This window comes from Tamandua tetradactyla, chromosome 12, assembly GCF_023851605.1.
Source record: "Tamandua tetradactyla isolate mTamTet1 chromosome 12, mTamTet1.pri, whole genome shotgun sequence".
Taxonomy (NCBI): domain Eukaryota; kingdom Metazoa; phylum Chordata; class Mammalia; order Pilosa; family Myrmecophagidae; genus Tamandua; species Tamandua tetradactyla.
The window spans coordinates 74,838,127-74,852,987 of record NC_135338.1 but is presented as its reverse complement, the minus strand read 5'-3'; the positions used below and the strand labels follow the sequence as shown (position 1 = coordinate 74,852,987).

The 14,861-nt window shown below is 36.5% G+C and overlaps 1 protein-coding gene and 1 non-coding gene across 5 annotated transcripts in view; both read right to left on the bottom strand.

The window, feature by feature from the left end:
• The window catches only part of HERC2 (HECT and RLD domain containing E3 ubiquitin protein ligase 2), a 277,180-nt gene that overhangs the window by 33,474 nt on the left and 228,845 nt on the right, over positions 1-14,861 (bottom strand). For all 4 annotated transcript variants that reach the window (XM_077123972.1, XM_077123973.1, XM_077123974.1 and 1 more), the window contains exons 72-79: positions 13,358-13,489; positions 12,060-12,218; positions 11,856-11,974; positions 11,059-11,184; positions 10,369-10,524; positions 9,888-10,003; positions 9,589-9,787; positions 5,492-5,706 (exon numbers count right to left, since the gene is read on the bottom strand). In XM_077123972.1, the coding sequence (XP_076980087.1) occupies positions 5,492-5,706; positions 9,589-9,787; positions 9,888-10,003; positions 10,369-10,524; positions 11,059-11,184; positions 11,856-11,974; positions 12,060-12,218; positions 13,358-13,489 (1,222 nt within the window). The remainder of the gene's footprint in view (positions 1-5,491; positions 5,707-9,588; positions 9,788-9,887; positions 10,004-10,368; positions 10,525-11,058; positions 11,185-11,855; positions 11,975-12,059; positions 12,219-13,357; positions 13,490-14,861) is intronic.
• Positions 4,047-4,158, bottom strand: LOC143652784 (U6 spliceosomal RNA). The gene has a single exon (XR_013160844.1). It is a non-coding gene; the product is annotated as a U6 spliceosomal RNA (small nuclear RNA).

Here is a 14,861-nt window from a genome sequence, read left to right as displayed (position 1 = left end):
ATGTCTGCCTTCTTCGAGTCACCATAACTATTCTATGATCTACCTTGTTGCTGTGTATAATGATAGCCCATTTCTTTTAAATTCTGAGTAGTATATATCAATGTATGAATGCATAAATTCCTTATCCATTCACCTTTGATGGGCATTTGGATTGTATCCAGTATGGGGCTATTATAAATAAAGCTGCTGTGAACATTTACGTACAAGTCTTTGTATGGACATATGTTTTAATCTCTCTTGGGTAAATATCTGGGAATGGAATGACTACGTCATACAATACATATATGTTTAACTAAAAAAGTGTCAAAACTGTCTTCCAAAAGGACGAAAGTTCCAGTTCTTCCACATCTTCATCAATGTCTAATGATAAGATATTATAACAATGTCTTATCATTAGACATTGTAATAGGTACTCAGTGGTATCTCAGTGTGGTTTTAATTTGGAATTCCCTAAAGACAAATGACATGAAACATCTTTTCAACTGCTTACTTACCAAACATTTATCATCTTTGATAAACTATCTATTCAAATTTTCTGCCCATTCTTCAAACTGACTTGTTTCTTATTACTGAGTTCTGAAATTTTTAATACATTTTGGATATAAGACCTTAATTAGATAATGATTGCAAGTTTGCAATTCTGTAGCATGCCATTTCAATCTCTTAATGGTGGTCTTTCAAAGAGCAAAAGTCCTTAATTTTATGAAGTGCAATTTATCATACTTTTCTTTAATAGATTTTACATTTATTGGGTTTTTTTGTTTTTGGTTTTTTTTTGCCTGGGCAGGCACCAGGAATTAAACCTGGGTCTTCTGCATGGCAGGCGAGAACTCTGTCTGCTGAGCCACTGTGGCCCATCCCATATTTAGTGGTTTTTAAATGATTTTCTGGCATAAACCCCATTTGACCATCTTGTATTATTCTTTCATATGTTGTTTGATTTGATTTGCTGAATCTATTTTCATTAAGTATATTGGTCTATTGTTTCCTAATGTCATATTCTGATTTTGATATAAGATTAATGCTGGCCTCATAGAATATGGTGGAAAAAATTCTCTTCTTTAAAACTTTCTGAGATAATTTGTGAATAACTGGTATTATTTCTTACTTAAAAGTCTGGAAGAAACTACCAGTCATCTGGGCTTGTCTGTGGGAAACTCAATTTAAGTAGATATATGGTGATATAAGTCATCTATTTCTTGTTGAATGAGTTTTCATTGTGTATTTCGAAGAATTTGTCCATTTCATCTAAAAAGTTGAATTTGGTGGCATAAAATTATTCATTAAACTTCATTATCTTTTAACATCTGCACACTCTGTGATGTCCTTCTCTCATTCCTGATATTGCTATAATTTGTATCTTCTTTTTTCTTGATCAATGTAGACAGTGGTTTATCGATTTTATTGACCCTAGAGAACCAGCTTTTGTTTTCTTTGATTTTCACTACTGTTTTACTGTTTTCTATTCCTCCTCTGATATTTATTTTCTTTCTTTTGCTCACTTTGGTTTGCATTTATCCTTCTTATTCTAATTTCCTAAAACAGTAGTCAAGGTCATTGGAGACCATTTTCCTTATAAAATAGGCATTTCACACTATACACTTCCTTTTAGCTACCGCTTTTATTGGACTCCACACATTTTGATACAGTGCTTTCATTTTCACTCAGTTCAAAATTATTTCTAATTTACCTTCTGATCTCTTCTTTGATCCATAGGTATTTTGAAATAGGTCATTTTCTTTCCAAATATTTGGGGTCTTTTCCAGACATCTTTGTAATTATACCATTGTGGACAGAGAACATACTTTGTATAATCTGAATTATTTTGTAAGAGATTTCTTTTATGACCAAAATTATGGTCTAACTTGGTAAGTGTTCCATTGTGCATTTGAAAAGAACACACTTTTGTCAAATAGAGTGCTCTATAAATGTCTATTAGTTCAAATTGGTTGATAGTGTTTTTCAAGTCTTCTATTCCTTACAGATTTTCTACTTATTCTATCAGTTACTGAGGGGGCAGCAAAATCTCTAACTATAATTGTGCATTTATCTATTTCTCCTTGCAGTTCTAATTTTTTTATTCCATTTATTTCGGAGGTCTATTATTAGGCATCTAAATATTTAGGATTGTTATGTCCTCTTGATCAACTGACACCTTCATTATCATGTAATAATGATATTCATCCCTGTCAATCACCTTTGCTGTGGAGTCTACTTTATATGATATTAATACAGGCCTTCCAGCTTTCTTTTGATTAGTATTAGGTAAAAATTTGTGCTTTTGTCCTTGATATGGATTCCTTGTAGGCAGCATATTGTTCAATCTTACTCTTACATTCATTTTGACAATCTCTGACTTTTAATTGGAGTATTTAAATCATTTTCATTTGATCTGTCATCTTGCTGTTTATTTTCTATTTGTCCCATTTGTTCTTTGTTCCCTTTTCCTCTTTTCTAGATTAACTGAAAAGAGTTCATGAGTTTAATGGTACCACTTTAACTGCTTTGCTATATTATCAGATAAACTCTTTGATGTGTTACTTTAGTGGTTGCTTTAGGGCTTCCAGAATACACTTTAACTTATAAGTTTACTCTGAAGTGATATTATATTACATCACACTTAGTAAAAGAACTTCACATTATACCTCCATTTCTTTCCTCCCAGACTTTGTGCTACTGTGATCATAAATTTACTTGTATGTATATTTTGAACACCTCCATTTATTAATTTGTTTTTATTTTTTTATTTTTTTAGGGGCATGGTCCAGGAATCAAAGCCAGGTCTCCCACATGGAAGGCAAACATTCTACCCTCCATTTATTTTCATTATATACTTGAAATATTCAGTGCTGAGATTTATATAACAAGATTAAAAGTCATATTTACTCATGTAATAATTTATTCATTCCTTTTTATAGATTCATGATTCTGTGTGGTAATACTTTTCTTCTGTTCGAAGATTTCTTTGATTTTTTTTGTTGTGTAGGTCTTCTGGTATTGAATTCATTCAGCTTTTTTATGTTTGAACAAGTCTACTTCCACTTCATTCTTGAAAAAATATTTTCACTGGATAAAGAATTCAGGCTTTCAGCTTTATTTTTCTGTTAGTAACTCTAATACCTTACAGCTTACATTGTTTCCAGTAAGATATCTACTGCCATCTTTAAGTTTGCTTGTTTTTTTACTGTAGGTATCATGTGTTTCTTCCTTTGGCTGCTTTTAAGATTTTCTCTTTCTCTCTGGTTTTGAACAAACTGATTATAATGTTTTCTTTATAACATTATAAAGCAAAATACAGTTTTCTTAATGTTTCTAATACTTGTTTTTTGAGCTTCTTGATTTAGTGTTCATCGTTTTCATCAAATTTGGAAAACTTAGGCAATTATTTCTTCGAATCCTCCCATTCTTTCTTCCTTTACTAAATTCAGTTATGGATATATTAGGCTATCTGACGTCCCACAGCTCACTTATGCTCTGTTCACATTTTTACATTATTTTTTATGCTTCATTTTAGAGTTTCTATTTTTATGTCTTCAGGTTTGCTGATATTTATTCTTCTGCTATGTCTGCCATTAATCCCATCCAATATATTTTTTGTCTCAGATACTATACTTTTCATCATTAGAATTTTGATTTGGGTTGTTTAAATATCTTCCAGTCTCTACTTAACATGTTCAATTTTCCTCTGGTTTTTCAAAGATACGGCATATAATTAAGATTTAACTGTTTTAGGGTTCTTATCTAGTAATGCTATCAACTGGGTCAATTTCAGTTGATTTTTCTCCTGATTATGGGTTGCACTGTCCTGCTCTTTTACATACCTGGTAGCTTCACTGTTTTGTTTTATGCTCCTGAATTTCTTTAACTAAATCTCTCTGCAATCCACAGAATGTATCTCTTACAATGCATCTCATAGCTGGGTGAATACAACTCTACAATGGTATGAATACCCACATGGTTCATAAGATCACAAGATTTGAAACTTGACCTCCAGGGACCAAATCCCATTTATTAACCTTTTGACTTTAGTTGGTCACTCTAAGCATAAAAATATGGACTGCTTCACGACTTCGTGTGCTGTCCATATGAAAGTACCAGGCCAAGCTTATCTTCTCCACATCATTCCAATTTTAGTATATGTGCTGCTAAAACGAGCACAATACCTGCTGGTTTTTGATAGGGTGCAGGACACTGTGAAGTTTACTTTGCGGGTGTTTACTATGGTTGCATTCCTAAAAATGCTCTTGAGCTTTATCTGACACATGGTTAAGTTAACACGGTTAAGTTACTTCTAAATAGTTCAATCTTCTTGGGTCTTACTTTTAAGCTTTGTTGATAGATTTAGAATAGCATTTAGTTTCCACTACTGAGCAATGTTATTCTTAATATTCTAACAAATGCCCTGTGAATTATCAGGTTTTCCACTGTAGTTTTGAGGAATAGGCTCTATCCCCTGACCTGTGCTCCTTCTAATGTTTTTGGGTAGTTTATTCTTTAGCCTCACCAAGTCTCCTCACATACACATGATGGTCAGAGCTCAATCGATCTCTGGAGTTCTCTCTTTGTAATGCTCTCTTCTCTCTAGTAGTCTGCTCTGTGTTCTCTAGGTATCTTAGTTTCCCTGAACTTCTAGTTCTATTTCCTCTACTACAAGAGTCTGCCAGGATCTGCCTGGGTTTCTCCTTCCTGCATCACACAACCTAGAAACTGTATAGGCAGTAGGTTGGTGCAACTTTTAGCACTCATCTTGCTTGTTTCCCATCTCTAAGGGATCACTGCTTTGATGCCTGATATTCAATGTCTTCATCTTTCTTATATTTTGTCTGGATTTTAGTTATTTCAGATGGGAGAGGTCACTATTACTCCAATTTGGTTGGTAATATCATTATTTTTTTGTATGCTGTATGCTGGGGGTCACATTTAATTCTTTTTCCATGAGACTATCCTGTTATTGCAGGACTATTTGTTAATTTTTTTTGAGGGGTGGGTGTGCATGGGCTGGGAATTAAAGAATTCTAATACTGAACTACCCTCAACCCCATTAATTTTAATGTTTAAAAAACTAGTGGGTTTGGTGGCTCTATTTAGAAAAACTGAACCATTTGTGTGTATCTTTTACCTCACCGCTGCCATTTATTTTATACTTACCATTTTAGTATCATGCATGTTACAAATGCCAAATAAAATTCAGTGAATGACTCTGGGAAGGTCACAGAGAAGTTGTATATTCATAAGTATTTAGTACTTGTGAATCAAAAACTCATATACCTTTTTCCAATATTGTGTTATAGTGCCATATAGGTAAGCCCACATATTGGCACATGAGCTTGTTTCTGTCAACCGAGTGATTAGCATTCATTTATTTGAGAAGAATGTGCAAATGTTGTTCTGAAAAACAAAGCACTAATGCACTGTATCAACAATTAAGCAAGCAAGAAAAATGAACAAAAATAAAAGAGAACTTAACCTTTAAAATGTTTTCAGATAATACCTTCGGTTGCCATGCCCCAACTTTCCATCTTCTGCCTCACCCCAAGAGTAAACTTCTCCTTCTGAAGAGAGGGCAAGACAGTGTTTTCCTCCTGAGTTCACAGCTACTTTTTTAATAAACACATGCTGAATGGATTCAAGTAAAGTTGGAGTAGAAACTGATTCTGTTCCTCCAATTCCTAGTCTTCCCCCTGCACCATACCCAGTGGCATACAGCTACAACAAAAAGAAGTAAAAAGACATATTTAATAATTAACACACACAGTCGATGCTTTCAACATTTTTACCAAGATAAACGAATTTGAAATTAAAAATCACAGGAATGTTTGTGGCTTATATGTGCTTTATCAAAGTTCTATAAAGTTATGATTATCAGGAATACCCAATTCACAAAATGTATTTTGAAACCCAGATCTTCTCCCTGAAATCTTATCCATCTTTGTCTAGAATATTAGTTACAGTTATTACCAAGCAAAACAAAGAAACAAACAAAACATTTAATTATCTACTACATGATTCACCCACAGCAATATACCCACAGAAAAACCAATAATATATTTTAGTATTTCAGCAAGCAGAGAATAAATCATGTAAGATACACTATTTGGTATCCTCTATAAGTGGACACAAAATGTCTTTATCATTAATGGGACAACAATAAAAAAAAAAAGAAGAAATAGGTAGATCAGACTGTCATTTCCAAAAGCATGGCAAACTATATTCCAAAATTTAATAGAAAGTCAAACACTACTTTAAGCATTTTTTCAATTGCACTGCTGTACTGACACAATAGTAAGGAAGCTACAAGAGTTAAAATAAGACATAAAACCAATAATACAGAGCCCCAAAGCCAATTTCTGCTTGGAAAGTTTTGAAGAGCTTGAGTATCTGGCAATGGCTGCACAGGATATGGGATGTGTGCCGCCAAGACTAAAAGAAAATTCTATGTAAAGGTGAGGCTCAAATGGGCTACACCCTCAGTGTAACTGTAAATGAGAACAAGAAGGGAACAACAAAGAAAGTTGTCCATCACAATCACACCCCTGAGTGGGGTTGGGGGGAGGCAGGTATCATACTTGAGAACTCATAGCCACAAAAGTTGAACTCCACCCATGCTACTAATGGTCAAAAATCCTCAGGTAGAGAATTTAATTTACAATGTTCTAGGTTGGTAGTGTTCTTGATTTATGAATCCTCTTTGGATGAGTGATTCCAAACTTGGCCTTGAAGAATTCCTATATTATTTTCCAAGGAAAATGGTTGGCTTATAGTTTTAAACATTACATAACCCAAAAAGAAAGCAGGAACCATGAGTGAGTGCCAGCAGAACAACAGTGTGCTATTACATTTAAAAAAAATAGAAGGTTAAAAATATGTCCAAGGAATAAAAGCCTATAAAATAACCCAAAATAGAACTTCAAGAAATTACAAGGGTGATAACTGAAATGAAAAATGTAGATGCACTAGACAGCAGATCACACACGGCTGAAGGAGAATTAGTGAACTGGAAGCTGAAACTGAAGAAATTATCCAGAACATGGCATAAAGAAATGAGGAAATATGAAAAAGGGGTTAGGGATACAACCCCACTTTAATATAACTAAATCAGCATTCAAGGTAAAGATCATACAGAGAATGCACATGAAGCAGTATTTGAAAAAATAATGTCCAGAAATTTACCAAAATTGTTGAAAGACCAATTCTCAGAGCCAGGAAGCCCTCCTCATACCCCTTGCTGTACGCCAAAAAAGGGGCAGAAAAAATTTAAAATATTGGCATCTAAGTACATGATCATGAAACTGTAGATCACCAAAGAAAGAAAAAATTTTAAAAGAAGCCAGAGAAAAAGATTACCTACATTTGAGTAAAATTTAGTCTTACTGCTGACATGCCATTAGCAAACAATGGAAGCCAAAATACAGAAAAATAAGACCTTTAATAGGCTAACTAAAAATTATGGTTTTATACTCTAGGACAGGGGTTGGCGAATTACAGCTAATGGGCCAAAGCGAACCCACTGCCTATTTTTGTGAATAACGTTTTATTGGGATGCAGCCACACACATTTGTTTACATATTGTGCAGAACTGCTTTCGCATTACAATGTAAGTACTTGCAACAGAGACCATATGGCCTGCAATGCCAAAAATATTTACTTAGCTTGCCCTTTTCAGAAAATGTTTGTGGACTCCCACCTTAGAAAAAGGACAAAATAAAGGCATTTTCAAATAAACAAAAGCAATCAGAGAATTAACCTACAAAAGACCCTTACTAACGGGAATTTTAAAAGATATGCTAAAGAGAAAGGAAAATGACTGCAGGTGAAGAAATAATGTTGAGCAAAGATGTGTATAAACATCTGGGTAAATCCAGGAAAAAACTTGGTCTATATAAAATAATGTAACAATAATAATACCCATGGGAGAGGGGAATAGCTTAGAACCAAAACACTGGAAAACAAAGTGATTCGCATTTATATTATTTGGGAGGAGGGTAGATACACTATTTAACTTAAGATTTCAACTATTTGAATGCCTAAATAACTGCGACAACAACTAAAAGATACAGAATTCTCCAGAGAACAGAAAAAGAGGGAATAAACTTCAATCCTTTTTTATGAGGCTAGCACAACCTTGAAAACTGTGACAGGGAGCTTTTTGTTATGGCTCCCAATGATCCCTGAGCCGAGGCATTCACATTCTTGTGCAATCCCCTCTCCTTAAATGTGGCTGGATGTAGTAATTTGTTTCTAATGTATGGAATCTGACAATTGTGGTGGACTGTCACTTCTGTGACTGGGTTATGAAAGACTGTGACTTCATTTCATTGGTTTTTGCTTGGCACTTTTTCTTGCCCTCTTGTTTGCTCTGAGGAAGCCAGCTGCCATGTTGTGAGATGTTTTATGGATACATGGCAGAGAATGGAGGGCAGCCTCTGGCCGACAGCTCATGTGAGGAGCTGAATGCTGTCAACCAGCCTGTGAGTAAGCCAGGAATCGGATATTTCCAAGTATAGCCTTGAGATGATGATAGCCTTGTGAGAGATTCTGAGATGGAGGACCTAGCTAAATTGAGCCTAGATCTCTGAAGCAGAGAAACTCTGAGGTAATAAATGTGTATTAAGTTATGGATAACTAATAACTGTACTAAAACCAAACTAGGAGTACAGTACATGATTTCACTCAAACATGTATCTCCCAACAATTCTAAACATGAGCCCTTACCTTCCCATCAGCTGTCAGAGCAAAGAGAATCTGTTCTCCCCCAATTATTAGTGAACATAATCCAAAACTCGACCAAGTTGGATTTATCCAAGAATACAAGGTTGTTTAATATGAGAAAATAAATTAATCCAAATCACTATAGTAATCCATTAAAGGAGAAAACATCCATAAAAATAACTTTTAAAATATGCAGAAAGAGTATTTGACAGAATTCAACATCCATTCATGAATAGAAATAGAAGGGACCTTCCTTTCTACCCAAAGGAAGTTATGTGAAATGTTCAAAGTGTTTCCTTTAAAGCTAAGGTCAAGTTAAGAACACGCCCTGTTACCACTCCTACTCATCACTATACTGCATGTGCTAACCACCACTGTAAGTTCCCTTTTTCTGCCCTCAAAAGGAAAAGAACTAAAAGATAAGTGTACTAGAAAGGAAAGAACATAATTAATTTACTGACAGATGGTTCTATATAAAGAAGATACAAAAAATCTTAGGAAAGATAAGAGTAGAATAAGGTCATCAGACATAAATTCAATATAGACATCAACTATTTCTGCACACCAGCAGCAGTTAATTTTTCAAATGATACTATGGATAGAAAAATATATTTAACAAATGATATATGAACAAAAATTATAACACTTTCATGTGTATGTTGTATTATAAAACAAAAAGTTTGAAAGTTACAGAACGCATTTCAAAATCACACAGAATTATTTTAGAACTATAACTGCTTTCAGCATACCCTAGTACTATTAATCTTGATATAATATTTCAAAGCAGAACCTTACATATGTTATGAACTCAAACAAAACACAGTAGCCATAACTGTCTCAATTTTAATGGCAGTATGGTGAAGGAAAATGAGCCCTTACCTTCCCATCAGCTGTCACAGCAAAGAGAGTCTGTTCTCCCCCAATTAACTGCACTGGTCTGAGAGTTGCAAGAGCTTCACATGGAGTTGGAACTTTAACTTTTGCACCTTCAATGCCCCCAAGCTGCCCCCTATGATTATGTCCCCATCCATAAATTGTCCCACTACCACCAGCAGAAAGAGTCCAGTCATCTGGTCGCCTACAACAAATATTGAGAGAACATTGGCCATGAGAAAGGACTGCATATGAAACATAAGTTTCTCATATACATAATTATTTCTTGTTTCTAATATAATAACCTGTTCATCCACTGCACAAGTTGTTCATCTTGCTCTCTTTTAAAAATATCATGGCTCTCATGAAGAACATCCATGTTTTCGCTGTCTGCCATTAATTCGCGAATTTTCTTAGCCACCTAGACAACATTATAAATCAAGCTGTCAATTCACAAGAATAAAGAATAGGAAGGCAAAGAAAAATCTCTGCTGGAGAATACAAGTGAATGTCAACATCATGATTTTTATGATCAATAAGCAAAACTAGTAAGTTTTTACCAAGCCTAAGATATTAAAAAATGTCTAAAGAACATCATTCTATCATTGGTGTGCTTTCCTAAAAATAAACTTCAACTGAAATTCAGTAAAAGTTTACCCGTTTTCACCCATGTACTTTTTCTTTATGGTTGCTCCTTGGCAAGAAAAATGCTTCTGTGTTTCATAACAGCTAAATAAGGAAAACAATTTTGTATCCCCAAAGTAATTCCAAAATAATGTGTGGTACCTCATCAAGAAATAGACGGGGCAATGCTGTTCTTCTGTCCAAAGCTACAGCAACTCGGGAGGCCATGCAATACCTTCTGAACCAAGCCCACTTGTGTGTCTCAGCACAGCAAGGGAGAGTATCAAGTTCGAGGTCACAAGCAAGAGCTACTAGTACCTGCAGATACCAAAGTTAAAGATACACAAACGCTGAGAAAGGCAGCTAATATCTCACCTCACCTATACTGCATGCTAAAGATAAGTCTGATGATCACTGGAACCCATCACAGGGTTTCTTTGGGTACCCATTCAAGAAAAACTTCCTAAATCAGACTTTACATAGTTCCTTACTTCAAGATGTCATGTGCCCAATAAGTATTTTACATGCATCCATGAGGAAGATTATTCCTACACAATCCCTGACATGTCCAATAGGCAGATGAGATGCCCCTCAGATCTGACAACTGCCTCAATATTTGTTGCCTAAGTAAACTAACAAGAAGACCTGTTCATCATAAAACATGCTAACACATAGTTAAAGTACAGTGGCTTAGAATACACTAGCTTCTTGGAGTTTTTCATATTTGACTTCAGCAACACCCACAAGTATCCCCAAGGAGTTCTGAAATACAGTGTGCTACATATGATGGTTCTTTGTGGTTCTCCCGGCCAACCACCTCTATAATTACTTTAAAACAAGGCAGTCATTTACCTTAAAGAACGGGCTATGAAGTAGTTGTTTGCCACCTCTCACAATAGGATCTTCATATTCAAACTGCCTTTGCAAAGCTTCCGGAAGGCCTTTCACCAAAGCTGCAAGAGCACTGCCTGTAAAACTCTAAGAAAACAAAAAAATTATATTACAAGAATCCAAAACACAGGAAAGTTGATAGTTTGCTACAGTACATACTTGCTATTTTTTTTTCCTGAGTCAAATATTTTATTATACTGGTACTATCCTACTTCTCCCCACTAAAATGTTTATAGTTATTCTGAAATAGGGAAAAAAACTAAAGAGACATGATGAACATCAAAACAAAAAATGAAGAATTTGAAAACTCATTTCAGAATGTTTAGTCTTGATTTCAGTACAGCCCTTCCCAGGTAATCTGTCAAAGTCTCTTTCTGGCCTATAATTCCTCCCTGATCTTTTAATAGGGTTAGGATCAAATATCATCTTAACAGTAAGTATCTTATACAGCAAAATCAATGGGATGTGGTGAGTTAAATACCTTGTAAAAGCCCAATATACCCAACTCTGTGTTCACATTTGCCTACACGTCAGTTTTTCAAAAGGCAAAGTCCAGCACAAAAACTGTTTCTAACACAAAAGAACAAGATTAAAAATGGAGAGGCCCAAAGCTTAAACTTAGAAAGAAGTCTGGATGTGAAAAAGGCTTCCTTATTCTTATATGAAATTTCCCATCAATTTAAAGGTATAAGTAATTAAAACAACATTATATTCTCAAAGGGTCAAAAGTCTAGAAATGTTAAGATAGTGTTCCATACCAATGTTCTTGTTTCTCCATCATTATCCCCAAGTAACCTATTTATGTTAATTGATTGCCCAAATTCAGTTGTAAGCAGCTTCCTCAGTCTTTGAAGAGCCCACATTCTATGGCTGGCAGCTGAAATGATCAGGGAGAAAATTTCAGAAGCTTGAACATTTTTTCCCACTCATGAAACAGGCATGATGACATAAGTGCCATTTACCTAAGGCACTCAACTGTGCACATGCTGCAAGAGAGGCTGCAAGGCGGGGGACAATGCTCCTGTTAGAGGCAAGGTTGAGTCGGAAATCTAATAGACATGTCACCAAGTCCATGGATGGGCAGGAAAGGATGCAGCGATCAGAAAGGAGGTCTTTAGGGCCTGTAAAATAAATCAGTGTAAATTTCTCTGGGCTTGACAAGGTGAGGACTACCACCATAATGTAATACTTAAAAATCCTACTCACAAGGATGTGGTTCCTTCCCTATGGAATGCCTCAAAAGTATGCCCCATGGCAATGCCACTGTCTAAAGAGCTGCATTAACTATGCTCTTTAAGCTAACAGTTTAACTTTCAATCAAATGGCTTAAGAACTGCACAACCAATAACAACTCCCTTTCCCAGTGGGTGAAGATGAGTATTTGTGTAACCACCAGAGGCAGAGGCCCTCTCCTTGGTAGGCGTGTAGGTAGTGCTGATTCCATTTGACAGGTGAAGGCAGACAAGAGTCTTGAGTGAAACAAGTATGTGGGCCTGCTGCTAGGCTGCTGTGCTGGTTTTTAAAAGGATGTATGCCCCCTAGAAAAACCATGTTTTAATCACAATCCCATTTCATAAAGGTAGAATAATTCCTATTCAATACTGTGTTTGAAACTGTAATTAGATCATCTCCCCAGAGATGTGATTTAATCAAGCGTGGTTGTTAGGCTGGGTTGGGTGATGTCATGTCTCCACCCATTTGGGTGGGTCTTGATAAGTTTCTGGAGTCCTATAAAAGAGGAAATATTTTGGAGAATGGGAGATTCAGAGAGAGCAGAGCAGAATGACATAGCCACCAGAAGCAGAGTCCACGAGCCAGTGAGCTTCGGAGATGAAGAAGGAAAATGCCTCTCAGGGAGCTTCATGAAACAGGAAGCCAAGAGAAGAAGTTAGCAGACGACACCATGTTTGCCACGTGCCCTTCCAGATGAGAGAGGAACCATGACCATCTTCACCATGTGCCTTTCCAGATGAGAGAGAACCTGTGACTGTGTTCGCCATGTGCCTTCTCACTTGAAGGAGAAACCCTGTTGAACCAAGGTATCTTTCCCTGGATATCCTTATTGGACATTTCTATAGACTTGTAATTGGAACATTTTCTCAGCCTTACAACAGTAAACTAGCAACTTATTAAATTCCCCTTTTTAAAAGCCATTCTATTTTTGGTATACTGCATTCTGGCAGCTAGCAAATTAGAACAGCTGCTAAGGTACAATCTGTAGCTAGTCATTAAGCCCTTTAACCCATGAGCCCCTTCTCACCTGCGGCTGGCATGATGGGATAGACGGTGAAACGCCAACCCCACCCATTCACAGACCCATCACTGATGAACTTCCACTTGAGCTCATCTCCCGGGATGCGCAGCTCGCTGGACCAGTCAGACCATTCGCGGCCTAATGGAAAGAGATACACATACCTTGGGGTTAGGTCATGTGATTATCCAACAAACACAACCTTCTTGGATACAAGCAAAATAATCTGTACCACATCTGAAGAACAGTAGGCTCCTCAAACCCATATTCTCCAATGTGTGAGTTTACGGGAACCTACCACTTTTGGTGAATCATGTTTTAATATACATTACCCTTTCAACAAATACCCACTCAGCCCCAGTAATAAATCCTAGGTAGACGGGGCCTGCCCTGATGATTTGGGGGGAAACTGTAAAACATACCAACACAAAATAGTGTGAGTCCTAGGCAAGCTACAAGCAAACACACACCATGTGAGGAGCTCCAGGAACAGCTTCCTAGGAAAAGCTTGACCTGAAGAACCCTGGCACTACCACCAAAAGGTTAATGTGTGCAAAAGCCTGAGCACATGGCAGATCCTCAGGACATCCCTGAAGGAAGAACAGGGGAGAAGGTTGGAACAGAGCAGCCCAGCAAGAGTGCAAGGGCCTCAGCTGTCATGAAAAGGAGCTATATTATGTTATGGTGTCTCTGAAGAGTGTGGGAGAGACAGATCTGAGGTCTGCTATTGTGACCAGGTTCCTATTTTAGAAGGACCGTTCTTACAACAGTAAGGGAAATGGACTGCAGGGCCTGCCAGCTGGAAGCAGAGAAATCAATTACATGTAACACCACTATCTGAAAACTACAGATACACATTTTGTCAAACTGCCAGAAAAAACATCTGTGCATGACCACAGCTGCTTTAACTAAAGCTTTATTGGAAAATGAGGTTTATTGTAACATAGCTCTGCCTATTCAAATAGATACAGTCTGTAGCAGAATTAAAGTAGTTTCGATAGAAACTGTCTGGACCACAAAGCCTAAAATATTTACTGTTTGGCCCTTCAAAGAAAGTTTGCTGACTTCTGTTTGAGATGAAGGGTACAGAGGCCTGAAAAGATACATACAGATAAAACACACTATTAATTCTAAAGTGTGCAGCAGAATATCTACGAAGGCCCCATTGAAGAAGTGACTTGCCCACGTTTGATCTCATGGAGATGTCAGTGGAACAAAACAGGCCCAGAAACGATGTCTCCTGATTATTCCAATGTTCTGTCCACCTTACATACAAAACAATAGCTCTATATGTAATAATCCTTGCTGGAAGCAAATGATACTAACCCCTTTAAAATGCTGTGTTGTTTGCAAACCTTTGCACTGCATGTACCAGGGGACATTCCTGCAATGACTTACAGCCCCTTCTACAGCTGTCATGATGACCTCATACCAATCATTTGGTCACTTCACCTAGTCATTTGTGTGGTGCACACACCACTTAGACAATTACCTTATTTAAAGTGTTGGGAAG